The sequence below is a fragment of the Neodiprion virginianus genome, chromosome 7 (genome assembly GCF_021901495.1).
Source record: "Neodiprion virginianus isolate iyNeoVirg1 chromosome 7, iyNeoVirg1.1, whole genome shotgun sequence".
In the NCBI taxonomy this organism is placed as follows: Eukaryota; Metazoa; Arthropoda; class Insecta; order Hymenoptera; family Diprionidae; genus Neodiprion; species Neodiprion virginianus.
This window is the reverse complement of record NC_060883.1, coordinates 25076905-25103048: the sequence shown is the minus strand read 5'-3', so window position 1 is coordinate 25103048 and position 26144 is coordinate 25076905. Positions and strand designations below refer to the sequence as shown.

Genomic DNA, 26144 nt, shown 5'->3' with positions numbered 1-26144 from the left:
AGTCGCCCGACGTGTTCCTTTCTGGCGGAACAATCGCGCTGGAGGAAAAGGTGCGGAGACAGAGGGTTGAGACGAAGGCCGAAAGCTTGCTCGTAACGTCGTGCGATTTCTTACGCTATTTATTTCGCATGGTTTTTCCCTCCTTTATTTCTTATTTTTCTCCATTACTCTTTTTTGAATCTTTTGGGACGTACTGTTCTTGTTTTTTCTCTTGGTCCCTTTGCACCGTCTCTCCTCGCAGGCGGTGGGAGGGTAATTGGTATACGAAACAAAATGTTGCATTTTATGGGTTATTGTGATGGGCGACTCGGAGAGGAGTGTCCAATCTAATAATCGTCGGTTATGCTGGAAGCCTTTATTACCGAGACACACTCGCATATCGGAACACGGATTTGCGAGTTGGGTCGCTGCGTACGTGTGCTGTGCCCCGTCGTCGTGTGTGGTGTGTATTATGCGTTGTGTGTGAGCGTTGCGCAGCGTGCGGGGCATCCGCTGTGTGCAAAGTCGAACGCCAAGGGCCGCCCCCCTCGATCCTCCGGCAACTAGCTCCAGCCTCAACACACCGTCAGAGAACGAAACAACTTTTCCCAGAATCTCGCGTGACGACCGGTGAATCTGCTCGATAAACCTCAGAGATCCTAACGATCCTAATAATCCGTATACTTTGCTACTTTAATACTTTAATAACTCTCGCCAAGAGTCCGAAAAGGATGGACCTTTCCTGCATATCGAACTCTCCGCAATATTCCCGCATTCGCCACACCATTCCGCATTTCCATTTTATTTCTTTCCTCGGCCCTTCTCCTTTTTCGATTAATTTTTTTTTGTTTTTTTTTTCTTTATTCATTGCCCCTACCTTTTTTCCATGTTACCGAAATTCAAAGTAACGGATAGTGCCACCAAGCTAGCGATGCGCCAAAACGGTATACACCGTAATAACAGCACTACACACACGAGGGATCTGGGCCTCCGGGTCGAAGGAGCTTTCGGCGTTAGCAGAACGATCAACAGCGTAGGACCGTGACTACTTGTTAGACTAGACGGTAGTTTCATACGCTACGTGAATCGCGTGCCGCCTAGGTGATTTTGGTAATATACCGGTCAATGCGGGTCGCATTCACTCCGCGAGAAAATTAGACTGGTCAACGTCGAGCAAACAAGGTGTAAAACGATGGAATGGGAGTTCGCGCAGAGCGGGAAACACAGAAGCTGGGTGCCCTCGATACGGGAGGGGTGCATTCGGGCGTTTGAAGGAAAGAAATGAGCTGGTAAACATAGACTTATACAGAGAGGGGGTAAGAGAGAGAGAGAGAGAGAGAGAGAGAGAGAGAGAGAGAGAGAGAGAGAGAGAGAGAGAGAAGGTCAAGAGAGGTAGGTGGAGTTGAGTTGAAGTTTCGTATGAAATACACGTGACGTTTACTACCTTACCGGCTGGCCCACAAAGACGCAAACGTATTATAAATAGATCTCCTTCGGGCGCGAGAAAAGGTAACGATAGAAGAGAGAAACGGCGGAGAGATGGCGTAGAAAGAGAGAGAGGAATGCAAAACCTCGGCTGAAGAGAGGCGGCAACGGGAGGGACGAAGAGGAGGATGCCGGGCGCGGCGCTACAATCCGCGGGTTTATAATCTTGTTAGGATTTCGTGGAATTATTGCTGAGATTTACGATCCGTCGACCGAGTTACACTCACTTTCAGCGACACTCCTGGCGATGAGCTTTCCGCCACCTCCGCGGCCCAGCGTGCATCTGCAATACGATATTATCGATCTCACGAAGACGACGGACAAAGAATAAGCGACAAAGAAAACTTTGGGCTATCAAGCACCCTGGCAAAGTCGTCGCGCGTGAAGCGTATAGTTGGCAAACGAGATACGTGGATAGCCGAGGGACAAAATCAGATCAGAACGGAAGTCCATGAACTTACTAGGTCTGCAAGATTGTCAGATAATTGTTTGATAATCGTTGACAGTGGATGTTTGGCAGCAAGTGTCGCGAGTCGCGCGAGAATCGGTTTCTCTTTGTCGCGTGGTCGACGTCATCGGGCTGCTGCTCGAGAGTTTTTATCCGCGCGAAGACACGTGTCGCGAGGCGTGTTACACAGGCACACTGACGCGCAGGAAGAGAGCGTGCAGGTCCGGGCGAGAGTACCGAGTGACTCTTCTCGGAGGTCCCGAGGATTCACCTTAAACCGTGGGATGTAGCTGATACGCACGCCTTGACGGCAACGGGGCGCGTGGCAATCAAAAGGCCATTCGACGTCGCATCAAAGCATCGCCACACTGTCGACAGTGTGTAGGATTCGTCGTGGGCCGCGACAGACCCGCGTCATCCGAAATCGGGACGCGGGTATGGAGAATTACGCGGAGAGGGGGAGGAATGAGAGAAAGAAACGTTGAACAACCCGAAGGGTGCAGGAGAGCCATGGCGGGATAGTGCTCGAGCGAATCAAACACCCTCGTAAAATCTATCAAAGCCGCAAGAGCATTACGCCGGTTTATCGCTCGCGTGATATTATTTCCAAACTTTATCACCGTCTCTATAACTCGCGTAAGATCCGCCGTTGTGTTCCACGGTGCCAGTTAAAGGTTAAGAGCGTCTCGTCGTTATTCGTACGCGACGGCGTCTCGTCTCCTCGACCCAGCCGACCACCCATGTCGACGGATTTCAAGCCTAGCTTGAAATTATTCAGCAGGAGCCACGCCCTGGTGAAGATTATGGATGTGATCGTGTTTTGTCTATTTCACCCCGCACGTATGTCCCCGAAGACCGGAGTCACACTTGGGGCTAAGTTGCGGGAACGAAGCCCCGTTCAACTGGTGCTACCACCGCAGCCACTCCGGAGAGGGTACCGCGGGCTCATCCATATTGGAACGTTTTGTTTTCCGAGATTATAACTCGGCTGGATCACGGAGCACACCCACGCTCAACATATACGATCCTAGATAGATCTGGGTGTACCGGGAACAGATGGGTCAGCCTACGGATAATCGAGATACAATTATTTGATTCAAAATTAACGAGTACCTGCGGCAACGATCTAGGGCTTGGGGGTTGCGCCACATGATATTGGTGATGGTGGTATTTTCGCCTGGCTGGACTTGTAACCAGTAGGTGCACGCTGAACACACCGGAAACCTCTGCGCATTGCGGACGATTATTCTTGAAACCAATCATCTGCAGTAAAACATAGCGAATCAAACATGTATTGCTTCTAAAAGGGTGAATCACGATGAAAAACTTTAGTATGTACAACGCAGGGTTTCTAGTTGATGTGCGTATGTTTGCGATTTGAATTTTTTGTAGGTGAAATAAAATATCTCATTTTCGGAATTGTAACGTGCTCTCTTGAATTGAATTCACAGCTTGGGCTGAATCATGATTTGAATGAATTGTAAAAAGCTTTGATACTCGGTTTCTCACGGTAAGCTGTGATATGAGAAGAGTGAAGAGATTTGAAGATCAAATCATGATAAATAGAAAAGAAAAACAGGAGCAAAACAGAAAACCACGCCGATGGCTGTGGGAGCATAGGAGAGAGATTCTTGGAAATCGACAACTTCCGGTGTGGCTTTTGGACGGCGTCGACTCTGCGACCCAAATCTCTACAACAGCGCAGCGCGGCGCACAGAGCTCCACGGATTGGTCAACTGTAATGAACCACCAGACGGCAAATATGCCTCTAAAGATTTTACAATTTTAATAAGTCAAGTATTTTCACTTGAATTCCGGAGAAGTCTTCACTACAGGGTACTACGATAAGATTTTTGGTTTTCACATGTGACCGTTCTGCCAGGGTCTTCGGTATTTAGTTATTCCCTCCTTCTTTATTTCCTCGCTATTCTTCCGATTGAGGTAATTTACCACTTCGGAACGCGAATGTAAATGTTGGAGATAATGGAGGGAAAAAGGTGGCGCGGGTGGTAGGGAGGCATAAGGCTTAGCAGTGAAACTGTGGCAAGTTGTGGCGCGAATTAGCGAGGTAGCGGACCACGACTGGATGGAATCTTTCAACTTTCAGTCGACTGCCAAATACCACCAAAGCAAACACGACGGTATATAAAGAGTGTGAGTCAGGTGTAACTGGACAGCCGGCGGCACCTTTTTGGTGATTCGGCAGAACGCTTCGGCCGGCGACTTAACATATCACGGGCTTCGCGAACCTGTATCGGTATGTCGGGGATGAGGTTCGGTATATTGTTTACAAGCATAATTAATTACCAAATCGCTTTTCTGTGGCAAGCGCACAGAAGTTGTTTTGTACGTTCGAGCGTAACTCCACCGGAATAAAATCAGGCTGGTACCAACGTTCCGAAACTTGGTTTACAGCGATGCGAAACCATTGCGTTACGCAACATGTTGTACGCAGTGTCGTATTAATGAATCAACGGCACTTGAAAATTGTTGACATTTCGTTGATTCACCGTTTAGTACATTTCACTATATAATGAACACGATGCCGATAGACGAGACATGTACGTCCGATTTTGGCCAAAACATTTTTATCTAGACACGATTTCCGTTCTCTACAAATTTTCCGCTTAGATAAATACTAAGAACACAGATATCCTCGGTATCGTGACGGTGAACCGAACCTGCGGAAAATTCATCTGTAACCTGTGAGAATTTCCTCGTGAGTTCTCGACTGGCGGCCGCTCGGATGTCTCGTGGAGAATGGCTAATACAAGAGCTGGAAATCTATGTATCAGGACGTGTTCACCGGGTGATAAATAACAGTGTGTTGGAAATAATATCTCGACTTGATGTAACTAACCGTATGGGATTTGGATGGAAGAAATGAGGTGTGTTAAATTTTCTGAAAAAAGGTATGCGACCGTTGTGACAGGCGTGAGAAGACGAAAGTGTAACCTACAGTTAGATCAAAGTAAGAACAACAAAGTCGGGATGCCGTCGTTTCTCGAGAGCGGGAGGCGTGGAGGAGGAAACCGGCGGGAAGGAGGCTGATGCCGGTAGGAGTATAGAGAATAATGTGCAGAGCGCGAGAGCCGAAGAGGTCCGGAGGGGGATCCCGTCAAACTTACCACGCGCAATACAAAGTTTACTCAATTAATTTACTCCTTGACAGTTTACCCGTACCAACCCTCCGCGGCTTGTCGTGAATAAGGGAGTCGGAAGGATAAGTGGCTCCTGGAGTAAACCTGCCAGTTGCCACGCTTTTCACCGTGTAGAAGCCGTGTCGACTGTAGAGCAGAGAGACACGAAGGGAACTGGCAAGAATTCGACAATTACGTGACTCGGGCGTAACTGATGATCACCACCGGCAGCGGTATAAGTATACCGCCTTCCTTCGCGCGGAGACAGCCAGAATGTGCAGCATCATTCGGCTAACTGGTTTTCGCGTCTTCCCGCCAATGATCCCGGCCCACGTGCCACCATCTGCTGCAACGAGCCGAAGTGCAGCAGTGTCCACGGTACATCCAGCCCGGACGGTGTCCATTTACCTCGTCCAACATTCGAACCCCTCACAAATTTTTTTCTTCAATTTTTACTGATTTGCATTTTCTTGCTGATTTTCAAATTTCACAGTCAAATCTTCTTCCCAAGACTAGATACAGTACGGTATACATATTTAGGATATCTACGATAAAGTCCGGCGTCTTCGGGAATTTTTCGATAACACCGTCTCGTCACAATACGAAATGTATGTGACACGTCCACGGTATTTGGACGCAGTTACCGAAGACCATCCGTATGATACGAACCTGGCGGTTCTTGTATCGAAACCCATCATCCCCGGATTGTAAGATTGGCAAGTTTTACACAGCGAGAAAAATAACGAGAAGCATTATGTCTACCTAGACCTGCAACGGTCTCCAGATGAAGTTTATGCGGCTCGCTAAAAGTGGTACCTACCTATAGTCTTTCATGCATACTAGATGATTGTGTGTTTATGTGTGAATGTGTGTAGGTATAGTGTCGGACGAAGCCTTCTCCGAGACCTCCGTAATCCTGACATAATCCTGGTTTAAGGTCCTCTAAAGCCAGCGGGTGGGCCGGGTCCATCCCGAGTCCGGTCTGGCCCCCGGTTTTTAAGTTCTCAAGGTAACCCCGAGAGCAAATTCGCTTTCTCTAATTCCGGGAAAAATTCTGAAAATGGTTTACGAGCGATCGGTCAAAGCCTCGTCATGCACAATGACTCTACGACCAAGTTACACCTCGAACCATCCAGCCTTACACCAAAACTGGAGAATAAACTGGGAAGAATTTATTTTATGAACGTATTCGAATATTTACGAGGACCTCCCAAATGCTTCACAACATTGATCCAATATAAAACGACCCCGTAACTTCATAATGTAATAAATATCTGCTCGTTCTGACCAAGGTTATTTTGATTCTCGCTGGGTTGGCGTATGTACGACACCGGCAGCAATTCAACGGCCAGAATCCCCGGCCTAGGCTTATAACCCCTGCTTCCGCGGCAGATTGTCCCAACGTTTTATTCCACTCGGTCGAGTAAACCTTAACTTGGATAAATGAACACGTTGGCAAACAAACGAATAAACGAACAAATGAATATTTTTTCGACACGGTAGACGTCGAGGACTGTGAATGGCTGCGGTAAGTGTTATACCTGTATTGGGTGCACCATGGTTGCTCGTTGATCAATCATTGTGATTGGGATCGGGTTCAAGGTTTCAGCCTTAGGTTGCAGTATCCGCCTCCGTAAAATTTGGATGACATTGTTAGATGGCACGGAGTGAAATTTTCGGTCCCTTTCATTGTTCACGGAGGGGGATCAATGTCGTTCCGGTCGGTAATTTCATCCCAATTCAATTTTACAATATTACTGTTTCAACGCGACTTAAATTTTTTAGAGAGCATCGCTATCAGTTTCTCCCATTGCCAAGACAAGACTCCGTGGACTCGGAGGGCGAGCCCGAATATGAAAGGCTATCGCACTAAATTAAGAATCTTGGCACGCGAGAGCAGCGAATGGATGCGTTACGGGATACGTAGATGCAGACAGGCATCCGCTCGCATAGGTACCGATGGCGTAGATACTGTATATATATATATATATATATATAACGAGCGTAGGTACACACACACACACACACACACACACACACACACACATATATATATATATATATATATATATATATATATATATATATATATATATATATATATATATATATGTATATATATGTGTGTACCTACGCTCGTTTCCCTACAGGTCAGAAGTGATTTTAATTTACTCGGGAGTCTTTATAGTCGCTCCATTGCCGCCGCTGCCGCCGCGACCCCCCCCCCTTACCGAATCCCCTTTAGACCCTTCAACTGGCCCACTTCTCATTTCTGGGAAATGTATTAGAAAAATATAATAATTTTAATGCTTATTAGGTGATAAACTTTGGCTAGGTCAAACGCGACTGCACAGCGATCCCGGAAACTATTTCTGAACGACAATCTGACGTAAACCGAAGTACCTGACAAGTTGGTTTGCATGCAGTACCTACATCTACAGCGTTGCATGGGATTTGAGTATCAGAGGAATTGACCCGCCATTATTCGTTGGTTAAAACGATTCACCATACAATAGGTGTGTAATGTCTGTAATTCGTAACTACGACCGATCGCCAGTTGGTGGCGCAAGTTTTCGGTAAGATTCGACAATTCAGGGTACGGACGAGAAATAAACCGTCGGAATATAAAATTTGACGGATATTTTGAGCCACGGTGTAGCATTAGATGTCTTTTCTGTATTATAAATAACCAAGCCAAGTTTATCTATACGTAATATGTACAATCATTCGTGTCGCGATGTCCTGTCAAAACTCGAAATGACTGTCGAGAGTTACTTTTACGAGATCCAGCGTTCAAGTCCTGATTTCTTAAAGATATTCACCCTGCGCCGAGACGTGCGAGGCACCTGCATTACGTGTGTAGGTGTACGACCGTAGCATAACTCGGACCGGACGATCCATGAGCAAAGTGGTGTCGTGCTAGGAGCTAGTTAGTAGGCAGCGTACGTGCCTTTTAGAACAAAACACGGAATAATAACGAAAATGAAACGCTTATTGCCCGAAGCAAATCACGCGACGCCTTTTGTTGCAGTAGCGACTGGGAAACGTTTCTTATTGCAAAACGAGTCACCGCAAGCTCCCGATCGTCTAGGCGCGAGGTCGCGTAAAAGTTATACCCCGCCGCGCGACGTTCAAAGGCGGGATGCACGTAGGGTTGGAACGGGATTTGAGAGATGCGAGGAAAAGCGCGGAGAGGCATATTGCCTATACCTAACCTACATATGCATGTACCTGCCGGCTGGTGTCGTTGTGAGAATTCTGCTTACATATGCAGGCTGCCGTGCGGAATATACCGTCGGACATTAAATAGAAATACATTTCACCGTGGCTATACGTATACCCGTGCGTATGCGCGACGAGTGGGATCCTACATGTAATACGCGGCCGAGCGAGAGGTCAATACTTGTATACGTTTGGCGCACGCACCGACTTCTTGTTCACATGTGTGTTGAGGAAACGTTCATGGCTAAAACACGTGTTCACAACTTTGCCGCGATGCCGTGGCGTGTATGTAGGTACGGGAGGAGGTAGTACTCGTGTGCCGTCGTATGGAACACGCCGTGCGGGCTCGCGCGCGCTACTCGCGGAGGAATCGCGGTATCACGATCGTCGAGGAAAGAGAGAAGATCGTTATATTTTGTGCTCTCGGATCTAACGTCACCGGGTAGCAGAGGAAGAACGCAGTGTACGCTGATGATCGCTGGGCGTTACGTGTCCATTTTCATCTCTTCGTGCTGTACCATGGTCCCATGGCCTCTTCATACATATTGTAATAAATTGCGACAGGTTACTTATATTAGAATTGTTGAACAGGAACGGAAAGGTATAACAGATGCCACTGGTATGATTTGCGTTGGCAATTGAAACTCGTTCGCGGCTCAGGAGATATAAAAAAAAAAAAAAAAAAAGGGTAAAGGAAAGAGATGATGCAGAGCGGCAACGGGGGGGGGAAAAGAAGAAGAATAAGAAAAAAGAGAAGAAGAAAAAGAAGCAAGACAATGAGACTGTACTGCGAGAGATGGTGAAATTTGCATATTAAATGGCTGGAGATTTATAACATTTGGTCAGAAGAGATGGTGTAGGACTATCTGCCTGTCCCTAATAAATAAACTGCCCGCAAATATACTTACTCCGCGAATCGTTTCCTCAGGGTCAAAACATTTCAAAGATCCGATCATGTAGAAGCGTAGATGTTAACGGATAGCGAAATGAAACTCGCCCTGTAGAATCGATCTTAGCCCAATATAATATCGATAATACTCCACCAGATGTGGCGAATCACAGGTGAACGTGCTTTTATGCCTTGCAGATAGAGAGGAAAAAACACAAACTCCAGGTGAATAACAATTTCAACATCTAGTTTTTCCACCCGACAGTGTCATTGATTGAAAGATGATTGAGCAACGGGGTTTCCCTTCACGAGGTTACAAAGAAAAAAGTCGGGCCTGCCCGATCCTTATACTCGTAGAATTCAAACCATACCGAGGGCCGTGAGGAGTGAACGCGAGTGCGTTGGATAACACGTCGGATTGTATGAAAAGGGATACCCGAGGGTGAAAATAGTCAAGGGTAACGAACGAGGAAGAAAAGGGATGAGTGGTGATAACAAACACAAATTGGTGGTGTCTGGACTAATAGGCTGCAGAGGTAGGTGATGAATGGTCGTTTACTCACACATCCGTATACCTACCACTGCCCTCGCGTACACTACACGAATGTATAGATACACGCGCGCATGATGGACATCCACACATTGACGCATAGGCCGCAAGTAGGTATACTTCGATCGTTGGTTCAACGGCATGCGAGCATTGAGGTGTTATGTGTAACGTAGTGGTGTTGAATTATTGTGCGTGGGCTCGACGCCGGCACAATAACTGACCCCCACGGGGGGCCCCATCGTCGCCCGGACCTAACACAGGCTCGATTCCTCGCGTGGGATGGAGAAGAGAGATGCTTTTGCACAATGATTTCAATCCACGGTATCAAGTGATTGCACCCCGTTCCCGATTCAACCTGCCGTATAACAATGTCTCTCGTACCTGTACACGTCGGGCGTTCAATTGAAAAGTAATGCGCCAGCGTCCGGCACGCAAAGGGAATTCGTGCCACAGATGAAAAAGGTATTAGAAAACGGAAGCTGTAAGAGATGGACTTTCTTTCTCTTATTCAAACCGGTCGCAGAAACTTTAACAATTCCGGTACATAATCCAGCATAACGCATCTACGGTTTATTATACACGTACACGTAGTACGTGTGCTCGCGCCATATATTTAGTTATCGTCAAGCCGGTAGAAGAATGATCTTGAACCGTGAAAGACACGCGTCGTGTTGATCTAAACCTCTATAATTATTGCCGGGGAGGTTAGAGACAATAATAGCATCATCTCCGACTCGGAGTTGGAGCCCAAGAGGGCGGGAGAGGAGGCAGGGTGAAGAAGACAGAGAGAAGTTGGACGGCGGGGAAAGGAAGGACGGGAGGGAAGAGGCTTGACACATCTCCAAGCGGTTGATTGATGGACGAGTCCGCCATGTTTATAATTAGAGGCCTCGCGTTTCCGGTCTGTCGCTAACGCATTTGCTAAGACTGTTTCTTAGCCATTCACAGGGTACGTGTATTCAATACCCCATCGAACGTGGCCCAACTACCTATAAACATATGTACGCTCAATACGATGTACCACCGCGGGTACGCGGCGAGCTCTTTTTCCTTCCGCTCTTCTTTCTTCCGCTTATCCAATGCGCCGGTTGCCTTCCGACTCGTGATTTTTTACACGACGACACGCACGAAGATGATGAAAGCGTTACGGATCGCAAGCAGAATTCTGTACCGTGCAAGAGGTGTGGATTAGGAAAAGTTTTACCGTATTACCGGTTTCGCGGTAATATTCGCGATAAATGCGTAGGTGTGTTCCTCACGGAGTTTGCCGTTGAATCAGACGAGCGACTTTGGCACCCGGCGCGCTGAGAGTACAAACGTTGCATAATATCATCTGGCTTATAGTCGAACCTTTTGCGATCATGCAGCGCGAGGCTCGCCTCGCCAGGAATTAATAGAATAAATATTAGCTCTGGTGATCAACGATTGACGTACATTCAAGGCTCAAATTATTCATTCAAAGCAAACAAACGCGACGTATATCCCCGCGGCCATATTGTCTCCAAGTCGTAGTAATTTCAGTCGCTGTGACAACGACGATCAAGCGATGGTAGGGTAGCCTTGGAAATTGCACGAGAACATTCGTGGCAATTTGTCACATTTTCAACAAGAATTAAATCAAGTTCCAAGGGTTACCGAAAGGTACGGCACTGCCGAGCGGATCGGCGTAGAGTGCGACGTTCAAAAAATAGACACGGCAGACCAGCTGACGACGCACCCCTATAGCGTCCTGTAAAAAAAGCAGCGAAGCGAAGAGCTGGTGATAAGGTGGAAGCTGTTTTGAGCGAACCAAGAGACACGGACACGTTTCATTTCCGTAGCCCGCATCGCGCCGTTTCCCGTGCACGTGGACGCTGTGGACCACATCCTCAGGTGGCACGGGGAATGCCAACTGTCAGAACCGAACGGACCGCGAAGACGCGCTTGGGTACGCCAATCGTTATCTAACGTAATTGCAAACTTGTATCATAAACTCACCGCGTTTTTGCATGTAGCTGAAAAGATCGTCCAAGAATTCCTTGCGTTTCGGGTCATCGTTGATCTCGTACAGCTAAAAAATAAGGAAAATCAATGTTTCGTGTGAATTGCAAATATGGCCAATCAATCTTAATTGCCCGTGCTCCGTTGCATGTATTACGTCTAACGATGATGGGATAACGCGTATTACACGCGAGGCCGCGCTATTTCGAGATACTGCAGGCAGTTTGAATTACAGCAAAATATACATGGCACAATATGCTACCGGGGATGAAAGTCGAATATTTCGAATATCCACCGCGGTATCTGCTCATTGCATGTAAATTTTCGTTACAACTGATCCCTGACCATCGACGCGTTTAGATACCCGATTTGGAAAAATACCGGCGATATAGGTAAACGCGAAAGTAAAACAATAATAACTAGCCGTTATATCTACGTCATAACGTACCTAATACTTGTTACCATATATCAGAGTCAGTCCGTCGAGGCGAGGGCCAGATATCAGACTACACAGATTTTCAAAGGTAATAGCATAGAAGAGTGGTATACGTTAAAATAAAATATTCTTTTCACCCACAACCGTGTCGATTACACACTGACTTTAGGCTCCCCTTTCGAAAATTCAGCACCTACCGCTACTGCTATTTTCTTTTTACTCTCGAAGCAATTATTATCGGAGCTACCCTGTATGGAAGAGAGAGAGAGAGAGAGAGAGAGAGAGAGAGAGAGAGAGAGAGAGAGAGAGAGTGAGAGAGAGAGAGAGGGGGGGGGGGGGGGGAGAGAGAGAGAAGGTAGGAAGGAAGGAGCTTTACTCAACCACGGGGTAAGAAGACCCACTCGAAGAGGCGTACGAGCCGGACGCATGGTGGCCGAGCCATGGACAGATTACTTAGCCCGCGTTATTAATGATTCCGTTTAACCCGCCGCTAACCCCTTCTCTTCCTTTCGACCAAACGAAACTAAGCCCCTTCGGGCAAACAGAACGCATTATCATATTTGTTATGTACGATGTGCTATATCTAATTCGAAAGCTTTTAATTGCTTTTATAATACGGAGGGAGGCAGGAGAGGGCAGCTCTCCTTCCTTCGTAGATCTGCCCACGATAATTTATACTTAACACGTCGCAGTGCAGTCCGAGACAACCGCATCGTCGCACCCGTACCTCTGCTAAGGGACCCCTGGAGGGGACTGTTATTAATTTATTATAGCCATATGCGAACAACGTATGTACCTAACACTTGCATCGTTTGACCCAGTGCCTTTTTAATGATTATTTCTCCTGTTCTATTGTATTCGTTCTCCGCCTGAAGATGGTACCTTATACACATAATTAATCGTCCCGATACCGCAGGTGTGCAGCTGATCGAACGCAGCTTGACAAACATTTCATACCGTTCTCGGTACGCGTCGCACCAGATTTACGTATCCTATCAACAAAATAGAAAGTATTGTAAAGGAGCTGGTAAAATACCTTGAACTTGGCGACCAAGAACAGCTTCCGCAAACTTGAAACTAATCAGTACCTATACCCAGAATTACTAGGACGGAAGAGGTGAAGTTTTCTTGCGATACATCCCGCCATTCCTGCATCGAATGTTTTAGAGACCCACCCCCGGCGTCTTCCATTTCGGCAAAGCTTCAGTATAATCTATACGGGTCATTCCGATGTGTCTGGATGTGCCCGATACAATATGTGACCCCTGTTACAGATACCTACTTAAACGTACCGACCTCGCAGTCCTGATGTCCGCCTACCAACCACGAGCAGTCAACCGATACAGTTCATTTCGTGAGCGGAGTATTTCTCAAAATCATTTTGTAGCATTTTCTTGCGCTTTTGTTTTTCGTTGTTTCTCTCCACTGTTTCGTTTTTCTTTCCTCCGTAGCACAGACAAACTCGTTAGAGACGGCACCGACACAACATACTCACGGAGAACAGATGGAAGGTGTTTGTGTGTGTATTTTCTTTTTTGTGTGTGTGTGTGCGCGCGTGTGTGTGTGTATGTGTGTGAGAGAAGGAGAGAGATAGAAGTTGAACCATAGTATTGATTGATCTACCGTTAAGTAGAGACTGACTGACGAGCCTCTGATGCGCTGGAGAAGGGGAAGGAGAAGATGAAGGTGGCAAGGGGTAAGAGGTGAGAGGCAAGAATGAATAAGGGAGTCGGGAGTCGGGAGTCCGGGAGAATGAGACAAACGAGATAAATGAGAACAGAATTCGCTCTCCAAGATTCGTTTGCTCCATTCCCAACGAGACTCCACCCTTCCGGCGTTTTCGGTCTTAGCTTTCCTATTCCGTAGACTCAAAGGTTCGCGCCCTTGCGCGATAGACGATCAGGGACGAGCTGTCGGGTAATCACCTCACCTCACCTCACCTCACCTCACCTCAGATCACCACACCTCACCTCACCTCACCTCACCTCACCTCACCTCACCTCACCTCACCTCACCTCACCTCACCTCACCTCACCTCACCTCACCTCACCTCACCTCACCTCACCTCACCTCACCTCACCTCACCTCGCCTCGCCTCGCCTCGCCTCGCCTCGCCGCGACGCGACGAGTCCTTTTCAATGTTTACTAACGGGATGCGTTCATCGCTTTCGAATCCCCTCGCAAGTACCATCATTGTTAGATGCATGGATGCGCATTAAATTAGGCATGCATACCTATCAACCTTGCGCTGCCTATCCACCCGCACATGCGAGCAACGCCTCGCGGCAGACGTACGTGAGAATCGACCTTGCCGCGTGCATCCTATAATACAGGCATGCGTGCGCACACTTGTGAAACAGCCATCTTATCACTTTCTGTTCCCCGGCTTCTAACCCCGTACCTTTTTGCAACACGTCGCTAGGTTTAACGACCAATAATTATCGATGCTCAGCTTTTTCTCGGCAAAGAGATTGCGATAGCGAAGACCTGGGTATACTCTTCCTGCCTAGCGTTGATAATTCACCGCGATAACCAACAGTTTAACTACGGAAACTTGCCGTATCTGGCAAATTGTAGAAGCGCCGAAGTACACGCGTCGTATCCAATGGCAGAGTAGACTACTTGCAAAAGTTAAAGGTGTAGCCTGGCGAAAAATATACTCAAAGGTGTAACGAGGATGGCACGAAGATCTTATTCGATACGAATAGAAGAGTTAAAATAACAACAACAACAACAACAACAACAACGAGAGTGCCGATAACGCGAGGACCGTGGTAATAATGAAGTAAAATTTCCAACCCACTGCCCCCTTGTAAAACCCTGACCGAGCGATCCTTGTTTTCTTATTGCGTTAATTATGTAATTGGTTGTATGCACGAGTACTTCTATACGAGCGCGAGGGGTGAGGTAGGCAGGGAGACAGGCCGACTGTACGCACTTACACTATTCGCTGAATCGCTCCTTCGCCGAGTGCACAAGCTGCAGCCTCGAGTCAACTTCCGGTAGTAAAGTTTTTAAGGGCAGGCCTTCGCAACGCGTGACTTACATTAACGCCGCTCCCGCGCCACCTATACCCGTACTAACGGGGTCTTGCAAGATTTACCCGGGATAAGATACATACTCGCGAAATTGCACCCCTTTGTATATACGCAAAAAATCGTTCTTCGACCTTTCACATCATCGTCTGGACTCCGTACTCGACGGAGTCGTATCGGTCATAGCTCTGAAATGCCAGCCGCGCTAGATGGAAAACGGTATCGGTAAGACACGAGGAGCAAACGAGATTTATTTTCAGAAAATTTACCGGTACAGTGCTTGGCATGAAGCATCTTTCTAGGTACCGAGAAGTGGGTAAGCGACGCGCAGTTACGATGCATCTTCGAAGATCCAACGTTATCATGTACCTACGCTGGGTAGAATAATAGCGCCAGAACTCCGCCGTTACAACGTGCTTCTGGCCGCGCGACGTGCAGGTATGTAAGTATCACAGATAGCGAAGGCAATTATAATTATTATGACGTAAGTGCAGGACGGCCGTTACGGTCCTATAAAATCTCCATACCAGCTATCAATGCGCGGACGCGACGCACGGTTGCGGTAACGATTTCGCCTGGGTTCGCCATTTGCCGGGACGATGTATTCTTTATGCCTTGGCGGTACGCGTATTGTGTGTGCGTGCGTGTGCGTGCGTTAGCGCGCGCGCCCGTATGCATATGCGTAGCAAATACAATGGGTAGGTAGGTACATCGATGCAAAATGGAATCTCGTCGCAGTTATGAAAATGCTGACGACATATTTTGCATGGAAAAATTATATAAATTTGAGATGACGCCGATCAAGGACAATGAATATCAACTAAGGACAAGTTATTCCAACGCGGAACAATGACGCAGTTTCAACTACTACAGTTCGTGCCGTTTATTTGTACGCGGACGATCGAAGAACGACCACGGTCGAGGACGAGGACGAGTGCAGTACTCAATGCTTTCCGTCCGCCTATTCCTTGGACCGAATCAATCAGCTTTATTCGTCCGATATCGGCTTTCGGATAAAGATAAATCCTCTTCTAATCTGATGAGGTCTTTCCCACTTGTCCACAATTCCCTTTTCTTGGCCAAAACCGCGTGTAACACTTAACAAGCTCTACGCCAGATTGATCCTACGTTTTTGTTACTTGTCCGAAAGGCCCTTAAAGTGAGATATCCATTCGCTCCTCGTTCTTGTATGATTTTAAACACCAGCCTAATTTTCCAGCCATCTGGAATAACTGCGGCAAATCCACAGTAGTACAACTTGTGGAATAACTCGCGTGGCTTCAATGATTAGACCTTTATGCGCTACCGGAACTGCAACAAAATGATTCGCGCTGAGGATGCAGAGAAGAGAGAACTTTGCGAAGAATGACTGTCATTTATCTTTGATAACAAGTCTGATTTACCGCCGAGTCTCGCATACAAATAGACATAGATACGGCATGTGATATTTATAACTGCTTTTTCTTGTCTATTCTGTCTTTCGTCCTAATGAGGACTCTACGACATCTCATCTCACCGTTGAAACTTGTATGAGAGTGACAATCTTGTGGCTTTTGGTGTCGATGCACACCGACGTCTTTCGTTAACAATTGTTACGAAAGGCGATACTGGTAAAGGAGCGCGTGTGCGGTTGATAAGGAGAAACAAGATGCGAACACCAAATACCGATCGGACACAGAAATAAAATGTGCTCGCGATATTAGTGGCACGGACGTGAGGCAGCGTCTCATTTCCACTTGTTCTTAACCAGTTTGGCTATATCGCTCTGTCGAGGACGGATGTAGAGAAATTTTATACCCGTAGCTGGAAATATTAAATTGCACCTAAAAGTCACGTTTCATGTTGGCCGCCTATAATAACCTTTGAGGACTTTTTCATACCTCTTTGCTCTTGCCCGAACCTGCCCCTCAGTCATCTACAGAGGCATTTAAAAAACGTTTTATTACTTTTTTCGATATTTTTCCCTTCGCTCGCGGTGGGCGGGCAATCTCGCGCGGCACTTACCGCGCACGTAACCTCCCGGTCTGTACGTAAATGTTCGAACAATGTCAACCTATTGCTGTCGCTCAATTCTATCTACGTTCATTTGAAACTTTGATAAGATAAAAGCAAATCCTGACCGACGCGACGACGAAGAGACAGTCGAGTGAGATAGCGCGCGGTAAGAGGTAAGAGGTAAGTTCAGCTTTCAGCGGTAAGTTTTGAGTGGTGAAATGAAAAAATTACGAGACAACCGACATGCCCCGCTTGTACGCGCGTACGTATGGGTGTTTCACCGCAAGCTATTACAGGCAACACGCGCATACGCGATGGTCGGTAGGTATATTCGCCAGGCACGGCGGAGAAACTGCACCGCAGCGGCGAACGAATACCTATCACACCGTCACACCCCCACGCAACGGACACATTGTAGCGAGGCTTTTGATTGCAACGCTTGGCCCGGCCGACGACTGCAACTGCCTTGACTCACTCTGCCCATCCGTTCTTTTATTATTTATGATTTGATTTATTATAATCGAACCTCGGGACTCATTTGATCCGCACCGGCGTAACTCTACCACTGTACGTATACCCCTCCTCGATATTCTCACCTCAGACTCGTTCCCTCTCTATCCCTCGGCTAGGTTTCAGCGTCTTCTGCGACGCGGTATGGTTATAACGTGTATACGTATACGTAGACGTGCACGCACGCACGCATCGCCAAGGGCCGTTGTTGTGTACGCGGACGTGGATCCGTGATTATAATAAAACCTGCAAAGGACTCGGGCAGAGCCACTTAGAAGTCGTATTTTATGTTGAGCCTTGCCACATTAATTGATCCCAACACCTCGGCCGGTGGGACTCCACCTATATACGTAACACACAAGCACAACGCGTCTGCTATAACGACTGAAAACGACATAACGCCCGTACGACTATCACAGTCTGCCCAGCGAAATGTGACGACGAGCACAGCAAAGAGTCGATATATCGTATTTCTTTCGATCGGATCATATCGACGATAAAATCTTATATGGGAGAATCGGTGTTCCGCACTGGAGAGGGATTGAGATACTTTGTAAACGAGCGCGAAATGATTGTCGGTAAGATGTGCATAATTTATGAATGGTAAGGCGATAACTCGGCTGCAGTTGTAGGCAATTAGACTTGGAATTTTCGTATCAATCTTAGCCGCATCGTACAATGATCCTGAGTACCCGCTGAACGGAACACAGTTAGCACTTGTTTAGAAGAGGGTTATTATATATTAGTCGGTGTTAAGAGCTGTTCGTCTCGATAGCCGTAGTAGGTGGTGCTGGCGGTGGTGGTGGTGGTGGTGGTGGTGGTTACTCGACAAACAGAACCGCTGCTGTAGGGACAGAGCTGCGAGGTCGCCGTCCACATAGCGTTGCCTTGTAAACAGGCGCTAACTAAGAGACTTCTAAGAGAGTTGAGATTATACACGGGTCTGCAGTATATCTTCCACCTTCGTTTCCACGTTTCTTCGTTTCTCTCCTATATCCGATTCACTCTACGTCCCGTCCCGTTCAATTCCTTTGTCGTTCGACCTTTGTTCTACGGTCCGAACGATCTTCTCCCGTTAGGTACGTATCCCCAATTGAGCATCGGGAGGGATTCGTTTGCGCTTGGAGGAGATGCTCGATGAACGATGATATCAAGATTCAAACAACATCATGATCAGGAAGCGACTCTCCGGATCCCAACTGACCGGGTGTCAATGAAGAGCGAAAGAGTCGTGCTTGAATTGATGCCGAAAAGTTTCACGAATGGATGCGATACAAGTCGCCGGCCGAATGTGTCGCCTTTGTCGTATTGATCCAAGGTAGCCCGATCGATTGGTAGGGGGCATATTGTACGAAATCAAAGGACAGGGAGATCTCACGGGAAAAACAACGGTTGGCTTGTCGAGGACAATCATAGTTAGCTGGGCTGCATGGTGGGGGGGGTGACGAGGGGCATGGGAAGCCGTGACGAGGAGTCAATCACGGACGGAGAGAAATCCAGAAAGTTTTCTCATTCTCTTATTAACAAGGAAGCGAAACAAATCGCACCAGCCTGCTAATCGTGCTGGTACACAAGACCGAACCCGACCGTCGACGGTTCGACGCGACTTCTCAACTCGACATAACCGACTCCTCGAATCGCTCGATCCTTGTCTTCGGAGCGTTTCCGAACACTACAGACAACTAAATGTATCACTCGATCCCGTCTTCACTTACTATTGAGATTCAATGAATTTTCCTCCGACAGTTCCGGGCATGTAGCAAGAGACCGCACGGCAGAGAGTGGGGAGTAAGGATTTTTTCCGAAGAATTTTTTAGTATTGAAACTGATTGCGAGATACGTTTCAAACGATATTTTTGGAGATTTTACGATCTTGGGTACTTGATAGATCATTTATCGGCGTACATTTGGCTAGGTATGACGTACGTTGGTCCTAAAACGCATATGAAATTCCCAGGGTGCCCGATTACGGTCGATTTCTTCAACAAACTAACAAGGTACGGGGTACCCACCTCCTACACCCTTTGGTTCGGTAAACAAAAAGTTTACGGCCTTTCGACCTGTAGCAAGAAGGCACAGCAGCAATCAAAATTACCAATACATTGTTTTAACTGAATCATGCGTACACGTTGGTTGAATACGTGGCGTGAACGGAAAGAACACGCTAAGAACTGGGAAATGTGATCGAAGCCACGCGTGATGTGAGGAGCATCGAAACGAAATGGTGAAAATTGAAAACCTCGAGGATAAAAGTGTTTCGGCGAGCCCTCCGTGGCGGAGTTTTTCTTTTCGTCTACGACCTCGCGCGGAAATAGTTGAAAATGATTTTAACCGGCAAATTCGTGCATAGGTAGCTAAAGAGTAAATAAAGCAAAGTAAAATAAAACGGCGGCCCCTAAAGAAAGCCTCCTATAATGAGCGGCGGCGGGCAGATTATCGCGCGTTAAACTTTTATAGACCTGATTTTCATTTATATGTTAAACACGCTATAACTCCAACTGGCCCCGTGTGTCGGCGGGCCTTGCCGAGGTGGATGTGCCGAGGAGACGGGGTAGGAGGGGGTTTATTAGATTTTATTCCTAACAGATGAGCGCCGCGGACGATATTATAAAACGATCGTCAGATATTCTTGGGCCCTTAAGGCCCCTAAGGACCCGCAGGACCGAGGATCTCTTTAACTAATCGCTTTCTATGGTTATTAAAGTGCGGTGTAGGCTGCGATCGAACGATCACTTTTAGAATATGACGATTCTTCTAGCCCGTTCACCCGGTTTGCTTCTCCAGCTTTCGTCGCGGTCGCCGCTTGTACACACACGTTTGCGCATGCATCTCGCAATACCGCCAGGGGATCGGACTTGTTTGCGGCTTTAATATAGTCTGACCGTATGTATGAAACGTATTACGCACACTCGGCCCATCCAAAAAATCGACATTCTTCATTTTGAACCATGGAAGGTCTCCGAAGAATCGCCGCCTAATGGGTGTATGAAATACAGGTAGGCGATAGAGATTAAAAGTTATCGCCTCGAGTCTGAATATTTTACAGGAACAATTGACATTTTAAACAGGAAACAGAGAAAAGTTATTCGAACGACCATGATTACATTCTTTCCACGAGTGCTCTACTTGGCCCCGGTCTCCCCTGCGATTCGACGGTTCTACGAAATAAAATTTCCACAGAGAAAGAGCATATATCATACGGGCTCTTTTCTCGTACACATTTCATCCTATATACTGCAGTTATACGGAATGATTATCCTGTACAGAGTCATTCTACAGAAAATATCGAGGATGACCATTTCATCAAAATAGCCCGTTTTCATCAAAAAAGAATCCGAATTCCCCATACGATCAATTCAACGGATTGCAGTTCTACAAAAAATTGAACACGTAACGGACCATTTCTAAAGAGATCCGTTCTTCGGAATATCAGTTTGTTGGAAAATATCCTGGTATAGGTGCTTTGTACGGAAAATATATACTAAATAAAAGATTCTACAGAATATGGATTTAACTTAACGCCAGGACAATCGTGTAGAGGTCAGTTACACAGAATACAAATCTTGCGGTGATTATTTTGCTGTTACAAAAAACTTAGTTCATTCGTGCACTGTAAAAAACGATGGTGGACAAAATCTCCCTAACTGAGCCGATATATATTACTAGGTACAGAATAATTCAAAATGCACTCGCTAGAGTCGGTTCGGTGTTGAATCTATATTCTGTACACCTGTACTATCGTTACCGGATTGCGATTTCACATTTTAGTTCACTGCGATCCTCCCGCACTTCGTTGGGTACTTTTCCACTCCCGACCCCCGTGCCAACCCTGTGCCCTGCAGAGAGCAGGAAAGGAGAGGGGGCCCGTGTTGACTATACGATTTCCTCTCCTGTCCGCCATAAAGCGTGCAGCTAAGCGGAGTCCAGTGTAGAACAATTTTTCTTCGGAAGAGATTACGTCAAATATTCCAAGTACGATATTTTCTGTAGAATGGCTGTCTAGGATTTAAATTCTGTAGAACTGCCGTATACAATAGAAAAAATTTCTGTATAACAGCCCCATTCTCTAATTTACTTACGAAAGACTTTGAACCGTAATTCATTGCTTGATAAAGAAAATCATTAACTTTATGTCAACAGACATCTATTTGTTAAGCATAAAAGCTAATGGGCTTCTGCTGATCAGGCACGAATAACTTTTTTCCCAAGCGATCAATGGATAGGGATATCCAAGAGCGATACCACAGTGTACCCAGCATCCTCATGAATTTGGAGTAAAATTCATCGCTTAGAAAACAGAATTATTCATACTTATTTGATTGGAAAACGTCACTTGTTCCTGTTTTATTCGAGTAGAAAATTTTTTCAACGCAGTCATTTCGATCGTGTCAAACTACAGTTTTAGGTAGTGAGAGCTTAAAATAAGAGAATGGATTTTTTTGGGTCGGTATAATGTGTAAATTAATGAACGTACACACATTATGCGAGGTCTTTCAGAATTATTCGTATGTGGTTAGGTTGGTGTGTGCTTAATGTATTCGGCTATAGGTGCGTTCGAAGTAGGCACTCCAATCACTCGGAACGCTCAAATCTAGTTATAAATATCAGACTCGTACTAGATCTGAGCGCTATGAGTGATTGGACTGCATAATCCGAATGCGCCTATATCTGAATATGTGGGGAACGTCAATGGAAGCATTTCCTCGCCGCGATAACGCGACTCGAGTAAAAAATCGTTTTCCTACAACTAGCCGCAACTTGTTTAGTTTCGTTATGCAGCCCAACTCTACTTTGTACATCCGATAAAAACAGTGTCCGCCATTTTTATTCATTCATTCTCAGTTTTTAGCTTCTCACCGCACGCGGTAGATACGAAGGTATGTAGATCAGAAGTTGGTATAACCTTCCCTCCGCGCCACTTCAGCCCTGACCGGCTGAGGAGGGCCAATATAGTTTAGACGGTTGATTCACATCGGGGTAGATTGAAAGGAAATTGAAACAAGTACCCGTGTCTTTTTCGAATTAAATTCGGTCCAGCCCGTCTCTCTATCATCGTGAAGTGCGTCCGGGCTCGCATATTAATCTTCGCCACACACACAATACCATTGACATCTCAAATCATTTCACGTGTGGTTCGAACGCGTGAGTAAAATTATACCTAATTTAAAAACTAATCCAACACGTGCTCTGCAGGCCCGAAAATGGCACACAAACCGTTACTTTACACTTTCCTTAGGCAATCACCGAAGCATAAAGTATCTGCGGGATTATATCAATGGCCACGTAATGATAAAGAAAAAAATTAACCAAAATGACGCACCTTCTCCAGCAAATTCATCGAAGTGTCGCCGAGGCTTCTCATAACTATTATTCCTGTGTAATACAGATGGCAGGAGGATCGATTCTACGGAAATCAGTTCGAGAGTGAAGGTGTTCTGCCATATATCTACAAGCTCGTTTCCACAGAAATATTTTTCTCCAGAAAGGAATTCGAGTTTCACATTAGAAATAATCCTGCACGAATTTTTCTATAGAATAGTTTTCTAGTTTCGCATATCCAAGGCAATGCCCGTTCGATACAACACAGAAGTAAATTCAATACCAATAATTTACATTAAACTAGATTACGTTAAATTTAATTAAACTAAAATGTACGAAATTGACGATTTAATGTATAATTTTGACAAGTCGATATTGCGTAAACGAATAATGTACACCAAATTTTGTAGAACATTTGCCCTTTAGAAATCGATTTCTGTAGAATCGAACCGCATTTATTAGATGTATTCTGCGAAGAATAGAAAGATTAGTTGAAAGAAAGTTGAAACCACAATGTCACTTTGATACACTTCAGCGTCACATCGGCCACTCGCGACTTTTTAAATTTCTGTAATAAAGTTTGGTCAAAATTTACACGATTACAGGGAACAGGTGATTATTACAGAATGGTCGGAGGGGGAAAAGTAAATGAATAACGCCTGGATATGATCAAGTTAACTTTTGGAAAAAGTGAAAGATGAAATGAAATGGCAAAATGTTTGGTAACGCGTTTCACTGTCTTATGTTAGCGACGCTTTCGGACGACGAGTCTCCCTAACGACTGGACGCCTCAACCGATTTTAAGGGTTTCAAGTTTCACCGGCATCGGAATCTCTTCAGGGTAGTTTAGCTCGCTTTAGTTCCGACCCTGCCCCCACCCCAACCCTCTGTTTCAACCTTCGCCAACCGACCATAGTACGCACTTCTTCCAAAGATATCCCTTCTTCGCCCGCATCCTTCTCTCTCCCGAACCCCGTACCCTCGGGACAAGTCCCTTTTTTTCCGTAAGTTTGGCACGTTCACTACCCAGGATTCAGGTATATGAATTTTATCTATTCAAAAATCAACCCCGGATCTTACCAACAGACCTTTCAGATTTTAGACGCGCAACTTTTTCTACTGCACGAGAAACCTGGAAGTCAACTAGCGGCCTAATCAAAATGGATGACACGAAATCGACACGTATTCGCGCTCGTGACTCGACTGGAAGTTAGAGATGTTTCAACAATCGGAAAGAACATTTGCCTATGACCGGTGAAAATTGTAATGGTCTGAAGAATGCTATGATAAGTTTTTACATTTTTAACGGATGATCTCATTGGAAAGGAACGGGGATTACAAATTTCGCATCTCCGAGGGGAAAGGTCCGGCTCAGTAGCGGCGGTGGATGGCATTTTTGAGCATTAGTTCTATCAGCTGTACATATAATACCGGCACAGGTTGGGGGCAACTACCTGAGGCAACGGTTGGCCGCGCTAAGCAAAGATTTCTAATCCAGGCTGAGTAGAAAATGAAGGAAAAGACTAGCCGTAGTTTACCAGGTTTCCGGAAAATTTATTACTTATTAGGCAAGTTGGCACTTCTCGGAAGCAATGGGTCCGACAAGGATTACGTTGGGACAGGCAAAAATCCTCCGGTGACAGGACGAGATTTGAATTCGCTTCGACAATATACCGGCGAAAAGGTATGCAGGTGCACGGATGTCGGGAGGAGATGCCTGTATGGTAAGAAATTCATTGCCATGCTCGCGACGCGTGATGAAATTATTTTTCAGGCATTCGGTTGACCAAAACATGACGTTAACATATAGGCCGGGGTATGCGGATGATTCAACAGCGGCATTTCTCGCCTCGCCTGTCGATAAGATGACCACCTCTTAGGGCCAGCGGGTAAGCAGGCACCTACGTGGTTTTAACCAAGTAAAAGCGCAGAGACGGGAAGAATAATAGCCGCGAGGGGGTTGAAAGTGAGTCAAGATTTCATAGCGGGCGATGCGACCGATATTGCCTCCGTCCCCTCCCCTGTCGCGCTCTCGTTGTTTCCCAGGTTGCAAGAGCCTGGGATCTCGCATTCGAACCTCAATGTAACAATTTTACCATCTTCGGTATTGTAATACATAACGTAACGCTCACGATTGCAGACGTGTGTATTTCGAAGTGACTAGCGGGCGGGCCAATTTGAATCGGTTCGAATTCCTGATCGTTGAGTAATGATTATATCACCGCGATGTGCGAGTGAGCGCGTCATTCGCGAGGACGTTGAACAAAGGATGAGGAACGCGCGGGACGACACTCGTCATCGAACGTGATCTGCCCGAGTTTTAATTCTCATTTTAAGCTGAATCTTCGACCGTCGAAAGCCGTTCACCCTACCCGTCGCTATGAGTATTCGCACGCGTTCCATTACCTCACAATTGCAAATCCTCTGCAACGATTTAGTATTTACTGCCGAGTGCACGCTCTGAACAAGCGCTCGGCCGCCGGTACACGTTTATAACGAGACCTTAGTTTATGAACTCGTAGGCCCTGGCACTTGGCACTGTCTTGAGACTGTTATATACCGTTGGTTCGGGCATCAGTCTTCCTATAATCTTACCAACTCACAAACTCACCAATGCCTCCCGCAGTTTTGCACTGCTGGTGTCAAAAGTGGGATTTATTGGTGTCCCTGAACAGTTCGAGGTATAGATATCTCTCACACATAGGCACACTTATTGCAAGAACCGGACGGTTTCCAGTTTTCGAAAATCAACGATAGTGACCCGAATCGTCAACAATTTTCCCCACGTTAATTTCATAAAAATCACTCACACACATAATATCTTTATACACGATTTTATGACACCTGAAATTATTAGTGCTCGCTTATCTTCCCAAGCTGTTGCACGGTGCACCTTGTAAAAGCTGACTGTGGGTAAATGCCTGATGGTAAAACGAAAGTTTTGAATTTTAAGAGCCATAGCTCCCTTTATTTCGGCTCAGGAAACCGTTTATTAGCGCGTCAACGCAGTTTTGCAGCAGTATACTTCCAACAGCAATTCCCTCGCGCTGCAAGCCCCCTCCAATCGCTCATCTCATACTGACCCACCCGTTTCGCAATTGCAGTATCGTATGCGTTAATCATTATCGAGCACTGCCACCAATTTAAGTACAGAGT

The 26144-nt window shown here is 46.3% G+C and overlaps 1 protein-coding gene across 2 annotated transcripts in view; it reads right to left on the bottom strand.

Moving 5' to 3' along the window:
- The window catches only part of LOC124308333 (protein dead ringer-like), a 93102-nt gene that overhangs the window by 16434 nt on the left and 50524 nt on the right, over positions 1 to 26144 (bottom strand). For both annotated transcript variants that reach the window (XM_046770927.1, XM_046770928.1), the window contains one exon: positions 11691 to 11763. In XM_046770927.1, the coding sequence (XP_046626883.1) occupies positions 11691 to 11763 (73 nt within the window). The remainder of the gene's footprint in view (positions 1 to 11690; positions 11764 to 26144) is intronic.